This window comes from Ovis aries, chromosome 21 (genome assembly GCF_016772045.2).
Source record: "Ovis aries strain OAR_USU_Benz2616 breed Rambouillet chromosome 21, ARS-UI_Ramb_v3.0, whole genome shotgun sequence".
Classification (NCBI taxonomy): Eukaryota; Metazoa; Chordata; class Mammalia; order Artiodactyla; family Bovidae; genus Ovis; species Ovis aries.
Window position 1 is genome coordinate 15207228 of NC_056074.1, and position 21013 is coordinate 15228240.

General features: G+C 45.2%; 2 protein-coding genes and 1 long non-coding RNA gene across 3 annotated transcripts in view; 2 read left to right on the top strand and 1 right to left on the bottom strand.

Annotated features, from left to right (window-relative positions):
- The window catches only part of NARS2 (asparaginyl-tRNA synthetase 2, mitochondrial), a 152066-nt gene extending 133243 nt beyond the window's left edge, over window positions 1–18823 (top strand). The window contains exon 15 of the mRNA XM_042237733.1: window positions 16828–18823. The gene's annotated coding sequence lies outside the window, so the exon portion shown is untranslated. The remainder of the gene's footprint in view (window positions 1–16827) is intronic.
- Window positions 7352–20788, bottom strand: LOC121817475 (uncharacterized). The gene is made up of 2 exons (XR_006057398.2): window positions 20674–20788; window positions 7352–15443 (listed from the first exon to the last, which is right to left on the bottom strand). It is a non-coding gene; the product is annotated as an uncharacterized LOC121817475 (long non-coding RNA).
- Window positions 19259–21013, top strand: part of GAB2 (GRB2 associated binding protein 2) — a 178049-nt gene continuing 176294 nt past the window's right edge. Inside the window, exon 1 of the mRNA XM_027959276.2 lies at window positions 19259–19527. Within this exon, the coding sequence (XP_027815077.1) occupies window positions 19447–19527 (81 nt within the window). The 5' untranslated portion in view covers window positions 19259–19446. The remainder of the gene's footprint in view (window positions 19528–21013) is intronic.

A 21013-nucleotide genomic window follows, 5' to 3' on the forward strand; every position in this document is an offset into this window, starting at 1 on the left:
ACCCTGTATAAGCTCAGGTATAATTTTTCTCACAGACTTGATATGGTAATTATATAAAAGTGTGTGTGTGTTTAAAACCATAAAATGCTACCCAGATTTTTTTAACTCTGTTTTTAGTCTTCATTGACATACAGGTACATGGACTTATGGCGGATTGTGAACTCAGAATTCATATGCATCAAATAATTGTAAAAAGGCATGCATATGTGAATAATCTATTTTCCAAGTCTCATTAGATAACTTCTCTTAGGTTATTTCCTAATGAATTTCTGTATGCACCTAACTCAAAATCAAACATTTGGAAAGAACTGCAGAACCTAGAGTTGGAAGTCATAGGAGACACTAAGATGTTGTCAGGGTCATAACTTCTGCCTAAAGCAGTGGGATCTGTGTACCTTGGCAGCCTCTTGGCAAAGAGCTCAGTACCCACAAAACAGCTCATTCCATTTCTGAATCTAATTGGTTGCTTTTGCTGAGCTAAAATCTGCTTCCCTGGAACTTTAATCCTTGGGTTTAGATATCAAGTTTGGGTTGTTGTTGTCAAGTCAATAAGTTGTATCTCTTTTGCAACCCCATGGACTGTAGCCCTCCAGGCTCCTCTGTCCATAGGATTTCCCAGGCAAGACTACTGGAGTGGGTTGCAATTTCCTTCTCCAGGGGATCTTCCCAACCCAGGGATTGAACTCACATCTCCTGCGTCAGCAGGTGGATTTTTTTTTTACCACTGAGCACCTGGGAAGCCTTGGGACAGCATGAAAGGGACAATTATGGCTTCCATATGACTTGTTTTAACCGTGGGATAGTGAGATAAATTCATTTGTTTAGTCAGCAAGTATTATCTGAGCTTATTCTACATGCCACAAACTGTGCTAGTTGCTAAATAAATAGTAGTGCCCTGACCCTTGCTTTCATGGAATTTACAGTCTGTTAGAGAAGATATTCCAGTGGTAAGTAAACAAATGTATTGTTTCAAAATGTGACCTATGTTCCAGGGTGGCACTGGTGTTCAAGAGCCAACCCTCCAATGCAAGAGACCTAAGAGACATGGGTTCAATTCCTAGGTCGGGAAGACCCCCTGAAGGAGGGCACGGCAACCCACTGAAGTATTCTTGCCTGGAGAATCCCCATGGACAGAGGAGCCTGGTGGGCTATGGTCCATAGGGTCACAAAGAGTCAGACATGACTGAACCGACTTAGCACGCACGCATGCATAAAAGTTATAAAGAATAGGACAATCGTGGATAAGCTTGCTAGAGGAGGCATTTCTGAAAAGATGATATTTAGCCGTAGACCTGGAAGGTAAAATAGAGAAACTATTTTAAAACATTCATTACGTCAGTTAATTTGATTTGGCATTTTAAGTCTTGATACTATATTTTGTGGTGCAAGAATCACAAGTATTCACAGGCCTGAAACCTGGATGCAGTAATAGTTTCCAAGGCTGTTAGGAATCATACCTGCAGTGATTTTTGAGGAACCAGATAGAATTGTGATGGTAATTAACATGAGGGCTGGGCATCAAAAAGATCAGTGATAGAAAGAAAACTGAATGAGAGAAACCCCGGTTTCTGGCCCCAGTGCCACCATTAGCTTAACTGTGGAGCATTAGGCAAATAAGATCATCCTTGTGGCCTCCAGTTATTTCAGCTGTAGAGCTATCATGTTAAAGGATGTCAATTCTAAGGATCTAGTCACTAACAATAATTGATTTAGAGTCTGACTTAGATTTTTTTTTTAGTACATACTTGGTCTCTGCAAATGTATAATAAGGTCGTTTAACAGTAGACTTAAGTGTGTTCAGTGTATGTGTATGTGAGGTAGAAAGGGTTCCTTCTCAAGGCATCAAACATACGTTCTTCCTTATCTTTTTGAGTCTCCAGGAGTGTATTTCCAAACTGTCATACTCATTCATTCTTTTCTCTCACAGTTGATTACATAACGAGTATCTGGTTGAAGCCAAACACTTGCCACTTATGTAACAGCCTAGTAATTTCCCATCTTTGACTCAGTACTTATATTTTACCAATAAGTGAACAGACAATAAGTACTGATGTCTGATAAGGATGATGCAAAGCTGAAACTAGGGACTTCCCCAGAGAAGGCAGTGGCACCCCACTCCAGTACTCTTGCCTGGAAAAGACGGAGGAGCCTGGTAGGCTGCAGTCCATGGGGTCGCTAAGAGTCGGACACGGCTGAGCGACTCCACTTTCACTTTTCACTTTCATGCATTGGAGAAGGAAATGGCAACCCACTCCAGTGTTCTTGCCTGGAGAATCCCAGGGACGGGGGAGCCTGGTGGGCTGCCGTCTATGGGGTCGCAGAGTCGGACACGACTTAGGTGACTTAGCAGCAGCAGTAGCAGTAGCAGCAGGGACTTCCCCTAGTGGTCCAGTGCTTGAGAAATCGTGCTTCCACTGTAGGGAGCGCAGGTTCCATCTGTAGTCAGGGAACCAAGATCTCACGTGCCTTGCAGCATGTCCAAAAAAGGGGGTGGGGGGAAGTGCCAAAACTAAACTGTTGCTTGCAGGCAGCATCAATGGAAAAAAACTTAAATGTTAACTTGTCCACTTATATGTGAATATCCAAATTCTACACAGAAACAGCATTGTATAATTCTGTGTATAATGAATAAAGGTATGGATTTAATACTTAAGGATGGTCTATTCTGTTATAGGACTTAATCTGTGAGTTAAAAGGTGATCTGAGGGTGTTTATTTTCTCTTGAATAACCAGTTTCCAATGAGGAAAAAAATCAGATTCTGCTTTCCCAAGATTTCCAAACATTTCCTCAGAATAGTAACTCAAGTAAGAATGTATTCTAAAACTTAGAAATGTTTTTTCCATCATTAATTCCCTTTCTTGTTTCAAATTTTGAAGTAGGTGGAGAAAAATAGTTACTTTCCATCTGCTTATCCTCCTGCCTGGGGAAGTTTTGCTGTCAATTTTTTTTTTTTTTTTGGTGTGGGGTGGCTATGGGTAGGAGGGTCTGACAAGAACTTAATTGTGTAAGTGATCCATTCCAGATCTAGACACAGCTCTCCCAGCCTCTGACCGAGCCCAGAGACTCTGTCACAGAACAGCAAAGGGACTGTTTGACCTTTTGTCCCTCTAAAACGGGGTTGGCCAGAAACATCCCTTTACGGTGTTGTACGTTTATATTCTCTGTAAATTGAATGTAGACATTCAAGCATGACTGGACAGGCGCTGAAGATGCAATTGGTGAGATGGAGTAACTCTACCCTTCTTTAAATCTCTTACTTCAGATAATTATAGATGAAAGATGCTTATTTGAATTGGATTGCTATTTATTCATGTATTTATTTTAGTAAGTGGTGAGGCAAGAACATAAAAATGCAGAGTTGAAAGACAGATTGGCCTGGATTGAATTGATAAGAAATGTCTGGGGTTTTTTGGCTTCTGATCAATATTTGTATTCAGTCTGCAATCTAAAGTATGTATTTAAAAAAAAAAAAAAAGAGGTGGGAGTAATATCTGATTGTAGTTCTTCCCAGTTTATATTCCAATTAAAAAATAGAAAAAGCTGGACTTCCCTGGTGGCCCAGTGGTCAGGAATCCTCCTGCCAGTGCAGGGGACCACAGGTTCAATCCCTGGTCCGAGAAGTTGCACATGCCGCAGGGCAGCTAAGCCAGTGCACCACATCTACTGAACCCACTCAACCCAACCACTGGGCCCACATGCTGCAACGGAGGAAGCCCCTGTGCCCTAGAGCGTGCAGAAAGGAAGCCACCACAATGAGAAGCCCCCACACCACAACTAGAGAGTAGTCTATACAGCAGCAAAGACCTAGTGCAGCCAAAAATAAATTACCTATTTTTAAAAAATGGAAAAAGCATTAAGGAAAGAGTGGAAAGCATCCTTAATCACCCTGAGTCGAAATGATTCAGTAGGATTTCTGTAAGGTGAGTCTTGTTAGATCGTGGTCAGCACCCCTCCAGAAATTGAGACATTCTACCATTGACAGGAGCCCTAGACTGCCCCTTGGATCATCTTAAGACTCCAGCTGGCTCCTGCAACGTTTGGTTTGGAATCCGGTGGATTTACAGCCATTACTAATACACTGTGTTGTAGTTTCTGGGAGACTTTTATAAGAAAATCTGATATTTCGATGGTTCTTAAACTGCCATTCAGGCAGCTAGTCATTGAATTAACAGTTTATGACTTCAACTACATCTTTCAGTTCAGTTCATTTCAGTCACTCGGTTGTGTCCAACTCTTTGCGACCCCATGAACTGCAGCACACCAGGCTTCCCTGTCCATCACCAACTCCCGGAACTTACTCATACTCAAACTCATGTCCATCACGTCGGTGATACCATCCAACCGTCTCATCCTCTGTTGTCCTTTTCTCCTCCTGCCTTCAGTCTTTCCCAGCATCAGGGTCTTTTCCAGTGAGTCAGTTCTTTTCATCAGGTGACCAAAGTACTGGAGTTTCAGTTTCAGCATCAGTCCTTCCAGTGAATGTTCAGGACTGATCTCCTTTAGTATGGACTTGTTGGATCTCCTTGCAGTCCAAGGGACTCTCAAGAGTCTTCTCCAACACTACAGCTCAAAATCATCAGTTCTTCAGCTTTCTTCATAGTCCAACTCTCACATCCATACGTGACTACTGGAAAAACCATAGCTTTGACTGACAGACCTTTGTTGGTAAAGTAATGTCTCTGCTTTTTAATATGCTGTCGAGGTTGGTCATAACTTTTCTTCCAAGGAGCAAGTGTCTTTTAATTTCATGGCTACAGTCACCATCTGCAATGATTTTACTGTTCATAATTGTTATTAGTAATACGGCTACCATGTGGGCATTGTTTTACAGTTTACTCTATATATTTTTAACATGCCCACAATAGATTATGGACCTCGTTCCTTTGTAGCTTACTGTACCATAAATTTGTTTGGTTAGATTAGCTTGTCTGTTAATGGATATTGGTTATTAGGAATTCCTAATAATGCTGGAGAGTAAGACTACAAAGAAAGCTCACCACTCTCAGCCCCCAGAGAAACTGAAAGCATGATCTTGCATCTTAAGCCCCAGGGCAGAGCACACTGGCCTCTGATTTCCTTGTTCTGTACAGGAAAAAGAAAGTTAAGAATGTGATGGAAAATGATGCTTGAGCCCAAATACACTCTAGTAAAGAGAAACATTGAAAATGGAATATAGAGTCCCAGACCCAGTGGTGTACTTAAGCTCAGTATGTGTTTTCCCTGTTTAATGAGGCTGTGTTCATACTTTTCCTACCTTTCTTTTAGGATCATCTTAGAATATACATAGGAAGGTAGATGAAAGAGCTTTGATAGGAATTATTAATATCCTCCCCAGAGTGACCAGCCTTTGATATTTCAAGATGATACTCTGAGAATAGAAACTTGGTGGGCCCTTGTAGCAAAGTTTTTGGGTATTTTTTTTTCCATGCTATAAATACATATATATATACAGTGAGAACTGTATTTTGCAGAACCTGGTTTTTGTCATGTGCGGAATGTTCTCTGCACACTGGCTCAACAAGAACTGCTGGTTTGCTGTTTTCCAGTGATCCCAGATTTGAAAAATCTCTTAGTATATCCTTTCCCCTGTATATAATATATAAATTATTCCCCTCTGTATTTTTCCAAGTTTCTAATTACCCACTGAACCGTCAGTGAGTAAAAACTGTCTATCTTAAGAGATGACTTTTTAAAAAATTCTGTGTATGCTTGCATTTTTGGCTCTGCTAGATCTTCACTGCTGTTCAGGCTCTCCTCTAGCCGCAGGGAATGGCGGCTATTCCCTAGCTGCGGTGTGTGGGCTTCTCAGGGCAGCGGCTTCCTCTTTGCACAACACGGGCTCTAGGGCGTACAGGCCTCAGCAGTTGTGGCTTCCTGGGCCCTAGAGCACATGCTCAGCAGTTGTGGCACACAGGCTTCGTTGCTCCGAGGCCTGTGGGATCTTCCTGGATCAAGGATTGAACCCCGATCTTCTCCATTGGCAGGCGGATTCTTTACCACCGAGCCAACAGGGAAGCCCAGGAGATAGCTTTTTTTTTTAATCGTTGGAGAAATCTTGATTGTGACCTAATAGTAACAGAACCTGTTTCTCCATAGCATGCAAATATAATACATTAGAAACCACCTCACACTTCCTTCTCCTCAGCCATCTCTTCTCCAGAATAGACTCTGTAGCTGCTCAGTTGGGACAGTCTGTCCTTCCCGGAAGGGTTGCCACTAGGGTGTTCACCAGGCAGTGTATCCTGAAAGCGGGCCTTTCTCTTGGTCGAGGGATGCCTCCCTGCACCGTCCACTTAGCTGCTACCCAAGCACCCTGTGACACCAGTCATGACGTTAGAAGGGCTTAACATCTCCAGTGCCTCCTTCCTGTCATAGCCTATAGTGATCGTGCCTCCTCCTGTTATGCTGTGGGAAAAGCTCAGTTAATAGTGTCACAATGTTCAGGACAGTCCCAACCCCCTTTATTTGACGATTGCAGAAATAGACTTGGGTCATCTATAAATTTGCTGTTGAAGAACAGTAAGTTCTTTCACCAAAGATTTCTACCGCTATTATTTATTTATTTATTTATTTTTTGCATTTCCCCAACAGGCAGGAAATGGCAACCCACTCCAGTATTCTTGCCTAGAGAATCCGATGGACAGAGGGGCCTGGTGGGCTGCTGTCCATAGGGTCGCACAGAGTCGGACACGACTGAAGCGACAGCAGCAGCAACAGGCAGGAACTGATGCCTTATACAGTTAGGGTACGGCTGGCCAGTAATCTCTTTAAATGTAATTTCCATCTTCTGCATCCTCCATTACAGGTTTCTCCATCAGGAAACTGTGGGGTCAGATTCCTGCCAGAAAATGTGCTGAATGTTTGGTGTCCTGGAAAGGGGTATTAGATGTAGAGGGAGAAGACTGTGGTTGGTGTCTGACATACTGCATACTAGCTGTGGACCTTGAGCAGGTCATTTTATCTCTGAGTTTGTGTATGCATCTGCAAAATGAGGATAATATTTAACTTTTACAGTGTTGTGAGAAACAAGACTATGTGAAAGGGTTTCATAAATGGAAAGTGAAAGTGAAGTCGCTCAGTCGTGTCCGACTCTTGACTCTTTGGGACCCCGAGGACTGTGGCCCACTAGGCTCCTCCTCTGTCCATGGGATTCTGCAGGCAAGAATACTGCAGTGGGTTGTCATTTCCTTCTCCAGGGATCTTCCTGACCCAGGGATCGAACCCAGGTCTCCCGCATTGCAGGCAGACGCTTTAACCTCTGAGCCACCAGGGAAGCATTCATAAATTGAAAACACTACACAAATGTAAAATCTAGAAAGGGAATCCCTTTCAAAACTCAAAAAAAAAATCTGTATGAACAAATATATTTATTGCATGTTGAATGAAATATTTTATAGCCATAGAAATTATAAGAGAAAATGTGTTGAAAAGAAATTTTAACTGTACTTTGGAATTACAACAGTATAAAAGCTATGTCCATGGACTAGAAGTGAATGGGGGAAAATGGAATCAGCTGTTTCAGGATATGGGATGGAGTGACTTTTCTCTCAAAATGTCTTTGGTGCATTCAATTCAGTTCTGTAGGCTCACTGTGTTGGGTGTGGTGCTCCATTCTGTGGATACAGAGATAAATAGGAGGTGCTCCCATGACTCAGGGACTCCCCTTTCGTATAATCTTTGCCAAAGCTGATTACGTGTAAGAATCACCTGGGAAGCTTATTAAAAATTCAGATTATCCTGGTATCACCCTGGAAAGTCTGTTTCACCCTAAAAGGTCTAGGATGGAACAGCTCACAATTTGCATTCTTTTAACCTAGTCACCCTGAATAATTCTAATTGTTGTTCAGTCACTCAGTCATGTCTGACTCTTTGTGACTCCATGGACTGCAGCATGCCAGGCTTCCCTGTCCTTCTCTATCTCCCTGAGTTTGCTCAAACTTATGTCCATTGAGTTGGTGATGCCATCCAACCATCTCATCCTCGGTTACACCCCGTTTTCCTGCCCTCAATCTTCCCCAGCATTAGGGTCTTTTCAGTGAGTTGGTTCTTGGCATCAGGTGGCCAAAGTATGGAGCTTCAGCTTCAGCATCAGTCTTTCCAATGAATATTCAGGGTCGATTTCCTTTAGGATTGTCTGGTTTGATCTTGTTGTCCAAGGGGCTCTCAAGAGTCTTCTCCAGCACCACAATTTGAAAGCATCAGTTCTTAGTTGCTCTGCTTTCCTTATGGTCCAACTCTCACATCTGTACCTGACTATTGGAAAAACCATAGCTTTGACTCTACAGACCTTTGTCAGCAAATTGAAATTTCTGCTTTTTAATATGCTGTCTAGGTTTGTCACAGCGTTTTTTCCAAGAAGCAAGCATCTTTAATTTCGTGGCTGCAGTTAACTGTCCGCAGTGATTTTGGAGTGCAAGAAAATAAAGTCAGTCACTGTTCCCATGACCTTAGTTTTTTTAATATTGAGTTTTCAACCAGCTTTTTCACTCTCCTCTTTCACGTTCATCAAGAGGGTGTGATCCACACAGTCAAAGGCTTTAGTGTAGTCAGCGAAGCAGAAATAGATGTTTCTGCAGTTCCCTTGCCTTTTCTATTATCTGATGGATGTTGGCAATTTGATCTCTGGTTCCTCTGCCTTTCTAAATCCAGCTGGAAGTTCTTGGTTCACATACTGTTGAAGCCTGGCTTGAAGGATTTTGAGCATTACCTTGCTAGCATGTGAAATGAGTGCAATTGTGTGATACTTTGAGCATTCTTTAGCCTTGCCCTTCTTTGAAACTGGAATGAAAACTGACCTTTTCCAGTCCTGTGGCCACTGCTGAGTTTTCCAAATTTGCTGGCATAATGAGTGCAGTACTTTAACAGCTCAGCTGGAATTCATCACCTCCACTAGCTTTGTTCATAGTGATGGTTCCTCAGGGCCACTTGACTTCGCACTCCCAAGATTTCTGGCTGTAGGTGAGTGATCACACCATTGTGGTTATCTGGGTCATGAAGATCTTTTTTGTATAGTTCTTCTGTGTGTTCTTGCCACCTCTTAGTAGTCTTGCTTCCTCAGACAACTATTTTGCCTTGTTGCATTTCTTGGGGATGGTTTTGGTCACTGCCTCCTGTACAACATTAGGAGCCTCCATCCATATAGTTCTTCAGCCACTCTGTCTATCAGCTCTAACCCTTGATCTGCTTCCACTGTATAATCATAAGGGATTTGATTTATGATTTAGGTCATATCCTGAATGGCCTAGTGGTTTTCCATACTTCTTCAGTTTGAGACTGGAGTAGGTTGTCATCTCCTTCTCCAGGGGATCTTCCCAACCTAGGGACTGAACCCACGTCTCCTACGCTGGCAGGCAGATTCTTCACCACTGAGCCACCTCTTGCATCTCCTGCATTGGCAGGTGGATTCTTTACTACTGTGCCACCTGTGAAACCCAAATGATTCTAATATAGATGGTTTAATATCACACTATTTAGTGTGAAACCTTCAGTGAGGTCTTAAATGTTTTTACAGTAAAAAGTAATAATTACACAGATCTGCTTACTGAAGAATTTGACTGTTCTGTCTGGACCTTTGAGCTGACTTCTGTGCCTCTCTATCAAGGACTGGACAGCCAGCCCACAGAAGGCTGTGGCCCTGGAACCCGTGCAGCCCAGACCGTGGTGCACCTCTCGACCTCTCTCTCTCCCCCTCTTCCTTTCTCTTCTACTACCTCTCCCGTGTTTTTCTCTGTGATGTGTTTCTCTCCCACTCTGATTCCTCCTTTGCCTGTAATAAAGCAACATCCAGGTGCTTCCCCTTCCTTTCTCCACCCCTGCCCCCAACCAGACGTGTTAACTTTATTAAAAAAAACCCAGCTCACTAACCCGATTCACTAACTTGTGTTGGAAGGTTCTTGTATTGGGTTAATGTTTCTCAGAAAGTGTGGGAGTGGGCTATTCATGGATCAACAACCACAAAAATACGTATGGAAACTTTCGGGTGTTTATTTTGACTGTCATTTTACCCTTGATTAACTTTTTTCTCGTGGGTTGGCAGCCCTCAACAGAGTCCTGTCCTGCCTGTTGAGCTGGAGTGTGCCCTGCACCCTGGCTGAGCGCTGCCTGTCTCCACACGCCTGTGATTGGGCTTGGGTGGCTTTCTCAGCTGTACACCTGTCGCCTCTTAGTCACCCAGATTCAAGATATTAACAACAAACCACACTCTCCGAGGCCATGGGGTTTTATTTCAAGAGTGGTGACACTCCAGAACGTAGCTAGGATTGCCGTTTTCATGTTTGTATTACTAGTGTTAGTGTTTGTAGTGCTTGCATCTCAGGATACCAGGGGTTGGCCAGTGGCTTCCAGACTCCCTCCCTCCATTATGCTCCATATGCAAGAACCAGTCGTCTTACACTGTCATTTTTCTTCTGTCAGAACATGAGCTTTATGAGAAGGAGAGGGCATTTATCTTTGTGTGTCTAGTGCTTTGGAGAGTATCTGGAACATAGTGAGTACTCATTAAATAACCCTTGAATGAATTAGGTGTCCAAAAAAAAGGGAAATGTGTCCATTAGACAAAAGGGAAATATTCCTTAAAATATAACTCCCAAACTGGTTTTCTCCCCTAAATATCTCTAAAATCTTTCATAAATTGAACTTTTAAATTAGCTTCTTCAGCCTTGCCTGAACATAGAGCAAAAACTCAGGAATGAGAAGTAACTATGAGTTCAACTCGTAATTTGTTGAAATCTGTTACTGAATGTGAATTTCAAGGGCATCTCTCCAACACTGCTTCCGAAGTACAGTGACTTAGTAGGCTTCTCAAGAGCCTCTCCATGCTGTTCATCATTTCATAGCCAGCACCTCGCCAAGTGCTTTGTACCTAGCAGGTGCCTGGTGAATATTTGTTGAATGAATGTATTTGATTGATGGAAGAAATTCAGAGGCAAGTCCTAAGATGAACTTACTGGGAGTCACTCATATTTTCAGTTAGTGGTTTTCTCCACCTTGCTCTCTAAATCTAGACAAGTTTCTTGTCTAAAAATTGAAGGAGCTACTGCTTACATCATCTAATTGAACAAACCTTAATTGATGCCTACTCTTCTGCCTCTCTGTGAGGCACCCGAAGACAAGCAAAACCTAAGCCCTTTCTGTTTGTTCCTTATAGTTAGCTGATCATTTCTCGTGCTCTAACGTTGCCCACATGCCACTGTAGACACCTGCTTATCTGTTTCTCTCCCCAGAAATACCTTGAACTTCTTAATAAGACCTTGATCTTACCTCAGTATTCCTGTGCTGAATCTGTCATACATAGTAGGTTCTCAGAAAATCTTTATTGAGAACTGAGTAACAAACAAGTATGTAAAACCCCTCAGTTTTATATACATATATATATGAATAGAAACATATTTTGTATTTGAACAGAAATATATGCCTTCCTAAGTATTCTCTGAGCTTCAGATGATAAATACTGGATATGTCCTGAAAGAAACAAGATTGGTGTTCGTGTCTCTGTTAAACACCTTTCAAGGTATCTGGTTAGTTACTGAACCCATCTTTCACCTGAGAATCCTCCACCCTTATGCTAGCCAGTGGGTGGCTCACCAATAGGTGGGGGGACATGAGCCTCCCTTGCTGATAGGATTAGGGGTGGATACCTGACCCCAAGTGGACCAGTCTCTTTTCCTCTTAGGAAATTGGGTTTGAGAACACCAGAGAGCCTGGACTGGTTGCTTGAACCAGGAACACATAAACTTAGAGGCCATAAGACAAACATGTACCATAAGAGACAGAGAAGGCAGTGTGCAGAGAGAAAGAACTACAAGCCAAAACTCCATACACACACACACACACACACAGGCCAAAACTCCACACACACACACACACACACACACGCCATGTACCATAAGAGACAGAAAGCAGTGTACACACACACACACACACACCATGTACCATAAGAGACAGAAAGCAGTGTGCAGAGAGAACTACAGGCAAAAACTTGAGAGACACACCCACACACACAACATGTACCATTAAGAGACAGAGAAGGCAGTGTGCAGAGAAAGAACTACAGGCAGAAAACTCAGAAATGAAAAACCATATGGGCTGTGAGAGACACAGAGATACACACACACGCAGAGAGAAAGAACTAAAGGCAAAAAACTCAGAAATGAAAAACCATATGGGCTGTGAGACACACACACACACACACACACACACACACACACACACACACACACACACACACACACACACACACACACACACACACACACACACACACACACACACACACACACACACACACACACACACACACACACACACACACACACACACACACACGCTGCCTAGTTCTTGCTATATTTAGTCCTTGGTTGCTGTTCTTCCTGAGGCCACATTCAACTTTTTCTTGGGTTCCATGGGATATACCTTTTTTTTTTTTTTACCAGTTAACTCCCTGTAGGGGCATAAGCAAATTTAAAATGGGTATCTGCTTTTATAACTAAAAAAAGACACTAGTAAACTAGTAGAAAAAAATTCTTGTTATTCTTTGTCTCATTACCTTTTTGTCACACTTATATATTACTTCAGAATATTTGTTGATCAGGAAATTATTTAGATGAGGAATTCCTAATAAATAAGGTGCAGTAGGAGGGTGATGACTTCTTTGCTTTTCAAGTTTTTTGATCCCCTAAAGCACAAAAACAGAAATGAATGGAGACTTATTTACAGAGGGGATTGGATACATATGAGATCTTTTTTGAACTACAAAATTGAATTAAAGAGATTTTGAAGAACCAACACATTTGGCAGCTTCCCAAGACATCTATTTTTGAAGATTCTGCTTTCCAGAACTGTTGAAGAATGGCTTTTGTCACGGGCCTTAGCTGTGTTTCAGACTAGCCAAAACTGAAAAGTGGGAAGAGACTAAATAAAGCGTGTGTGTGCCTAGAGTAGCTCAGACCCTGTTTTTGGGCTGGCATAAACACTGACAACCAGATCCCTCAAAGTAAGATAAAGACGTTGTTCTGCAGAAACGGTTCCAAATACGAAGTTATAATGATGTCTGCCAACATGTTCTCACCACTCTAGGAAAAGAAAACAACAACAACAAACACATTTCCAGCTCTTTTTCCAGTGGACCCTCTGGACCTTGGAGAAGCTTGCATGTAATTTGACTGCAGCTACTTTCTTTTTTTAGTTAATTGTGTTACATATGCCTCATAATTTCTAATCCCAGCGGGGCTGTCATTTAGAAGGGGGCTGGGGGGAAGGCTGTTTTAATTCTGGCTTTTGTTTCAGCCACTAAATGTAATGCCACATGATTGTTGACCCAACAGTAATCCAGTTAAAAAACAGTCTTCAGAGTCACTGCATCATCAAAATTAACCCTGATTACATCAAATTATGTTGAAACAGACCACAGCTGTTTGCCCTGTTGAAGCAACTGCTCAAGAGCTCATCCAGAAGATACATCTGGGTGTCAGGAAAATACATTTTGGGTTTCATTTTGTTTCTCAATGTAAATGGAGGAGGGAAACTCTCTGTTCTGCCCAGAGTGCTTGGTGGGAGCTGAAAACCTTGTGATTCTCTGGATTCAAAAATCTTCTTAATTCCAGAAATGAAAGAGAAAAAAAACCCTGAGATTTTCTGTTTCCGTTTTCTATAGGAAGGATATAAGAAGGAAATCCAAATCTGTTGAGTATTCCTCTTGTCAGCAAAAAGAAGTGGAAGTGATTGCAAAGAAGCACAGCGGGATTTTCTGTGGAGGGCTGTATGTGCTGGTGTTTTGGGCTGGCTCATGCCAGCCTGTGAGAAGGGATTGTTAAATTATGGAAAGTTTTGCAAACTGATTGCTAAAGAATAACATTGAAATTAAATTATCATTAAAAGTGGAAATAACAGGTACTGGAGAAGATGTGGACAGCTTGGAATCCTCACACTGCTGCTTGAAATGTAAACTGGTGCAACCACTGTGGGAAGCAGAGAGTTCTGTAAAAAGTCAGACGCAGGGCCACAGTGTGACTTAGCAGTTTGACTCCTAGCTGTATAGTGAAGAGTGTGAAAACATAGAATCACACAAAAACTTGTACAGGAATGTTCACAGCAACATTACTCATAATAGTCCAAAAGTGGAAACAACTAAAATCTGTATTAACTGATGAGTATATATAAGTAAAACATGGTACACGGCTCTAACGGAATATTACTCAGCCATAAAGAGGAATAAAGAAAAGCTGATATGTCACAGCGTGAATGAACCTTGAAAACATTACACAAAGTGAAAAGTCAAACACAAAAGGCCACGCGGTACATGAGTCAGACTATATGAAATATTCAGAATTGGCAAATCCATAGAGACAGAAAGTAAGTTAGTGGTTGCCAGCAAATGCTGTTGGGGAAATGAGAAGTGACTGCTAATAGACGTGGAGTTTCTTTTGGGGTGATGAAAATGTTTTAAAATTAGATAGCAGTGATGGTAGCACAACTTGAGAATATACTAAAAACCAACAAATTGTACAGGTTAAAAGTGTGATACTTCTGGTATGTGAATGATACCTTAATTTTAAAACTAACCAGAATTCATCAGTTACTAATTATTTTTATACATTTTACTATTTGCTCTTGGCATTATATCTATTGTATCTTTTTGATGGAAATACTAAAGGTGTATTACTGTGCATCTTTTAGCTCTCTATTCAAAGACATGAAGTTGACAGCTTAAAATAATCATTAATAGTAGAGGAGAAAATTGTGGGGAGGTTCATATTTGCCGCACAAAAATTGTCACATACTACAAATCAAGGCTACTGCTGACACTACCAGAGAGCCAGGTTTTAAACTTTTACCAGTCCATCACTGGCTGTATGAGTCCAACAGTCATCTTGGATAACTGGTGGAATTAGTTAGATAATCTCCTGTGGCATTTGGATCCCCAGCAAAACAAAGACTAAAATCCGCACAGCAGCTCTGCCTGCATTTGGTGCAGAAGAAAGGCATTCCTGGTCCACTGTGCTATGACACCCAGCTTGAGTCAGGGAAGGTGATTCCTCCAGCCCCTGCTAGTACTGTGTTGGTACAGGTGACAGCACCCTGTCGAATTGTCAGAACGAGGCCAGACACCAGATCAACCACAAATGATTTTAATTCTTAGTCCCAGACGGGGGTATCTGGGGAATCTGTACGGCAGATTTGGAAACCAAGGGTGAACAAGTAAAACTTCAAAGAATTACCTCCAGCTGCTCAGCCCCTCCCATCAGCCAGTCCCTCTGGGTTTAAGCACTTACTTCTGCTGGTTACAGGTACCTTCTCAGATACTGTTGTCCGGTGTGAATGATCTGAGAGTACTGGATGGCCCAAGGGTCCATAGCTCTCACTTGTCATCCTTTAAGGGCTGGTTCCTTCATTTGCAAACATTTACTGAACATCTATTTTATGCCTGGCACCATGCTTGGAGGTTCTGGGGGTACAAAAAAAAAATTGAGGAAAACGCAGTCCAGCCTTCAGGGAACTCACAGTTCTTTGACAAGTAAATAGGAACTTGAATAGTGTGATAACACAGTTTATACAGGTGCAGTGTGACCCTTAAGAATGAACAACTGTTTTGGGGGTTAGATATATGAATTTTAGGGAAAGGGGTCTTGAGATAATCTGTTCAAGGCCTAATTCAAGGTAGAAGGACTCTGAAGGAGGTAAGGGGTCATCTTGAAAAGTAGGGTTTGGAGTTCTAAGGCACTTTTCCGGGGACCTTGACAGCCTTTGTTCTTCCAAGAATATGGTACCTCATTTTGCAGCCTGATCTGGGGGTATTGTGGTGTCACCACCATGGCAGCAGAGATGTCCCAGGAACCTAACTGCCCTAAAGCAATTAGCGCAGATTCTTATTCTTTACAAAGGAGAAATTGGGGAACAACTTGCTCAAACTTTTCTCTTTAAGAAAGCTTACTTCCAGAGTGTCTCGCATTGGGTGTAACAGGGAGGAAGTCCAGTTAGATCTTCAGCCACACTCCAAGCTCACTTCCAGATCTCAGTCCCCACCCAAATGCTGAAAGTTGATTTGAGTAGGTCAGATTAATGTGATAGAGGGAAGCAAGTGGGCTAAAGCACCTGGGTGTTAGAGAGGCTGCCACCTCAACATGTCTGAGAAACAAGTGTCCTGAAAGTCACCAGCTGAGGTGGCCCAGCTGATCATACTGACCTTGACAAGAAGCAAGCAGAAATTAACCTGTCAACTAAACTGAAAGGGAGAAAAGGCAGAAGGGCTAGGACACAAACATCTATTCCCACCCCCAGTCCGATCACTGACGTCAGGCTTGGCGTGGGCGGTATTAATCACCCGGTCTGGTGTGCGGTTGAGGACATCTCTCCTTCCAGCCCGCTCCTGGGAGCGTTCCACCAGCCATGCACCTGCCACCAGCCACAAAGCCTCAACTCCCAGACAGGCACGGATGCAGGCGTCGCTGAGGACACTCAAAGGCAGAGTGCGCCCTTTAGAACTCAGGCTCTGTGGGGGGAGGGGCGGGAGCGAAACGTGGTGCCCCGGCTTTCCTCCCAGGTGTGGGTTTCTCTAATCTCTGCAGTGCCCCTCCAGAGAAACCCTCCTCATAAGATGGGTCATTTCCTGGGGATTTAATGAATACAGAATTAACGGCACTGCTTGCAGCGAGTCATTAATTCCCCCAGGAAATACCTGTGGTCTTTAATCAAAATTGCCTAAATTATAGACTAGTGATGCACGTCCTCTGGGGGGAAAGGGGGACTGTCGTCCCAACTGGTTCCAATAGATGGCGCCGATCTTCATCTAAATAAATCGTTCCAATGATTTGTTTTCCATCCCTCCCCAGTGAAAACCAAGGAGCATTAAAACAACAACAACAACAAAGGCAAGGAATGGAGAGGACTTAGCAAAGGCCTGGACCGGAACGTCCTGTGCGAAGGCTGTTTCTAGGTCTGGCCAGAAGACTGAGCCACATGGGGATGCAGCCAGGGACCTCAGCAGCAGTCCCTCCACCGATGAGCAGCCCTAGCTAAGTACTGGCAACTGAGTAATGAAAAGATTGGGGAGGGGGGCAAGCACCAAGAAGAGCCCCTTCCTCTAACCTCTGGGGGAGGAGGGGCATGTTCAGAGAAGACTTCTGAAGCTGATACTCTGTTGTATTTCAAGGCTCTCCTGTCATTGGCCTCGAAATGTTTCCACAGGAAATTGTAAATAAAATATAGGTGGGTGGCATCTTTAGCTAAACCAAATAAGACCCTCAAGAGTTTCTGGCCAAGTGCAGCCCAACTCCCAACTAATGGTTGCTGAACAGTCTCCCAGTCTGTCTTGAATCCTATAACTATAAAAAGATACATAACAGAAGACTACTCTTCTAAGGAAAGATAAGGGCTCCTGTGTGTATGCCTGACTTGCATCACAAACCTCAGCTGCAAACAAGCCATGCAGATTTCTCAGACTCTGCAATCCCTGAGACTTGGCACCATGACTCAGATGTGAATGAAGTCAGAGGATTGCTTTATTTTGGTCAAGAGTCACCGCCTCCTGATTGATTTGGCAGGCTTTGAATATTTTGATATTTGTGTCACGGGTTTTATAGAAGGTACTTAAAGCCAGAGGTTAAAATGGCTATACTTCTGGTGGTGGCCCTTACATGTGTCTTAAGTATCCCTCAGTTGAAAAGCTAAAAGGCCCTGGTCCCCGAGAGAGCCCGATTGTCCTGGTTTTACATGGATATCCAGCAGCACACTGGATAGTGAAGAAAATCAGTGAACGCTGGGTCCAGGGTTGCTGATTGCTAAACCCTCCCAGGTGCTTAGAAGAGCTAAGCATAGAATTAGCTTAGAGTTAGCTTTTACAAACTGAAATGGTTGTTTTCCCCAACCCAACAAAGATCTGTAAAATCAGAAGGATGTCCAACAGCTTGCAACAGCTAGCTTTGCTGCACAGAGATAGGGAACTGAGCAAAGTAGCCTTAGTCTGATGTTTTCTGGAGGGCAAGATGCCACCGGTTCTACTCCCGTGCCCGAAGCAGTTCCCTATTAATATAACGGGTTACTATCCACTCTTCAAAGAACTAGGGGCGCGGATGGAGAGCCTAACCTTTTAACGCTGCTTGTAAAGGTACTTTGTGAGTTGAAAAGAGCCTTTAACCAAAGGTTTCCGGTTTTGCTGGGGGTTTTTCCCCCTCTTCTCTCCCCACAAAATGCTAGATTCATCAGGTATGTGCTTCTGCGTTCTCCATCTCAGTTAAGCCCTTCCACAACGCCGTAAGAGGCATCTGCATCATAGGAGCCCCAGAGAGTTCTCCTAACTTGTGTCAATAAGTTGGAGCACTGAAAAATTTTGACCCGTTTCTTGCCCTACACCATCTTGCCTTCCAATTCACTATGAAATAGTATTTTTGACTCATTTTTGCCTCCTTGATTCTACAGATCGTAAGAATTTTCTTCTACTGAATTGCTTCTCTCAGAGGCAGTGTGGAAGCCAACAGAACTTTATTTTCTGATAATAGTGTATTAGTCGCTCAGTCCTGTCCGACTCTTTGCAACCCCATGGACTGTAGCCCGCCAGGCTCCTCTGTCCATGAAATTCTCCAGGCAAGAATACGGGAGTGGGTTGCCAGTTCTGCTCCATTCTGATACTAAGAGGACGCGGACGTGAAAGCAGTTCTCCCCTTTAAATAGACGAGCAGTACCACTCCCAACCCCGACCATCCCTAGAATGAGAAGCTTGACTGCACGGCCAAGGCTTTAGGCGATCTGTGAAATGGTAATAATACACCCCACTCAATTTGGAGATTTGTAACGAAGATCATGTAAGCAAGGAACGTACGCCCAGCCCAACACGTAGTAATGTTGTTTTTTCTTCTCCCACCAAGGGGGTGAGAGAGTTAATGAAACTCTTGGAAAGCGAGTCACTCATTTCAGCCAAAACCTGACCCACTGAAACCTGAAACGAAGGGGGAATGGACATGTCAGGGGAGCAGCCCTCGGGCCCCTGGCTGACGACCCTCTGCGAAAGGTCGATTCACCATCGAGGGCGCGCAGTCCATGCCCATTACCCCACGCCCGCCAAGGGCGCGGCCGCCTGCCCCGCTGGCTTCGGAAAACAAGCCCCGGGGGGCGCGGCGGGCCGCGGGCGCCCCCGAGAGCGCTGGGTCCGAGGCGCGCGGCGGTGTCCGCGTCTCCGCGGGCGGCCCGCCCGGGGGCGCGGCGGGCTGTGGGCGTGGCGAGCGCGCGCCGCCCTTCCTGCCGGGGCGCCCCCGCCGCGGCCGGGCCGGGAGAAGGCGCGGGCGCGCGCGAGGCAGCCGGGCCGCGCCGCCTCGCCCTCGCCCTCGCCCTCGCCCCGCGGCCGCCGGCCGCCCCGGCCCCTCCCCTTCGCCGCGAGCCGCGCACCGCCGGCCGGCTGAGCCCGCGGCCCGCGCCCTCGTCCCCGACCCCGCGGCGGGCTCCGGGCGGCCGGCAGCATGAGCGGCGGCGGCGGCGGCGACGTGGTGTGCACCGGCTGGCTGAGGAAATCGCCCCCCGAGAAGAAGTTGAGGCGCTATGTGAGTGCGGGCGGGGGCGCGGGGCGCGCCGCGGCCTGCCGACGGGCCGGGCGCCCCGGGGGGGCGCGGGCGGGGGTGCCGGGGGCGGCCGGCGCGCCCCGCGACCGGGCTGCTGCACACCTGTCACAGGTGCGCCGCCGAGGGGCGGGGCGCGCGGGCGGCCAGATGGAGGCTGCGGCGCCTCCCCGGCCAGCCTCCCCGTAAACTAAACCGCGTATTGAAGTTTGTATTGATTGTTTTCGGAGACCGAAAAGAGTTGATTCCCGGGGCCCGGGGGTCCGTACGGACCCCGAGCGGCTCCAGCCTGCGGGGCTCGGGGAGTGGGCGGGAAGGGGGGGGGGCGTAGGCCGAGGGGCCGCGCGGCCGGGCCCCCCACAAAGGGCGCCGCGCCTCGCACCCCTTCCCCCGCGCTCTCCCTGCCCGCCCCTCCCGGCGGCCGCCTGCTTCCTCCCAGTCCACAGCGCTGCATCACGGGCGGCGTCAGCAGCATGTGCAGCCCTTGGATTAAGTGACTCATTTGTTTGTCCCCCTTCTTTGCCTTTATGCTGTATGTCTCCCACATGCATCCCCCCAACCCCGCGAAGGTGGCACTGCAGTTTGGTCTGCGGCTACTGGCCCGGCTTTTGTGTTGTACAGCCCTTTGGCGTCTGGGGTCAGGAGAGATTAAGGGTCTCAGTTGCCAGGTGGTGCTAACCGACAGTGTTTACTGAAATTACCGGGACAGCCGCTCCCTTTCAAGAGAGAGGCTCCACTCCTGGGGAGGGTCGTGCAGCCTGGTGTGAGCAGTGAGGGGTCTGGTCCCTCCACCCCCCGGTCCCACCAGAAGATGCCTAGCTTGGCGGGGTCAAAGTACAAGATGGTGCCAGTGACTGAGATTTGGCTGAAATCAGCCCTGGGTTATTTGACTGAGTTTGGAAATAGAGGTAAGGTCGCTAAAAGATGTCAGGGTCTCCCATCCCCTCCTCTTCTCTTGCTATGAAATGCCCTTGTTAAACTGCCTGTCCGTGCTGGACTCTGGGATCGTTCCCGCAGCATGGAAGTGAGCTGTTGCCTTCCAGCTGCAGTGCATCAAGGGAGCTCTGAATAGACCCTGCCCGCCGTCAGCTGCGCCCGTGGCTGTCCACAGGGGGAGAGGCAAAAGCTTACCAGAGTTTCCTGTCTTGGCTCCCCAGATCAGAACCGAGGGACTTCTGGCCTCTGGATTGAGGAAGTGACATTCTGTTTTTCAAAGGAAGTGTTGTTGGGGAGTGCAAGTGAGTGTGTATGTAGATGAAATCAGGCTCTTATTTAGATCATCTGCTGGGGGAAAAAAAAGACTAAGGATTTAGCACATGACTTTCAAAAGTGGACACAGATTTTAAATATAGTAGGGATGAGACAATAAAGTGTTCATCTCAGTTTTAAAGCTCATTTTCAGAGATGTCCATGTAACCGAAGAACTATAATTATTAGGAAAGCTTTTCTCCTGTTGAGGGCCCTATCAGTT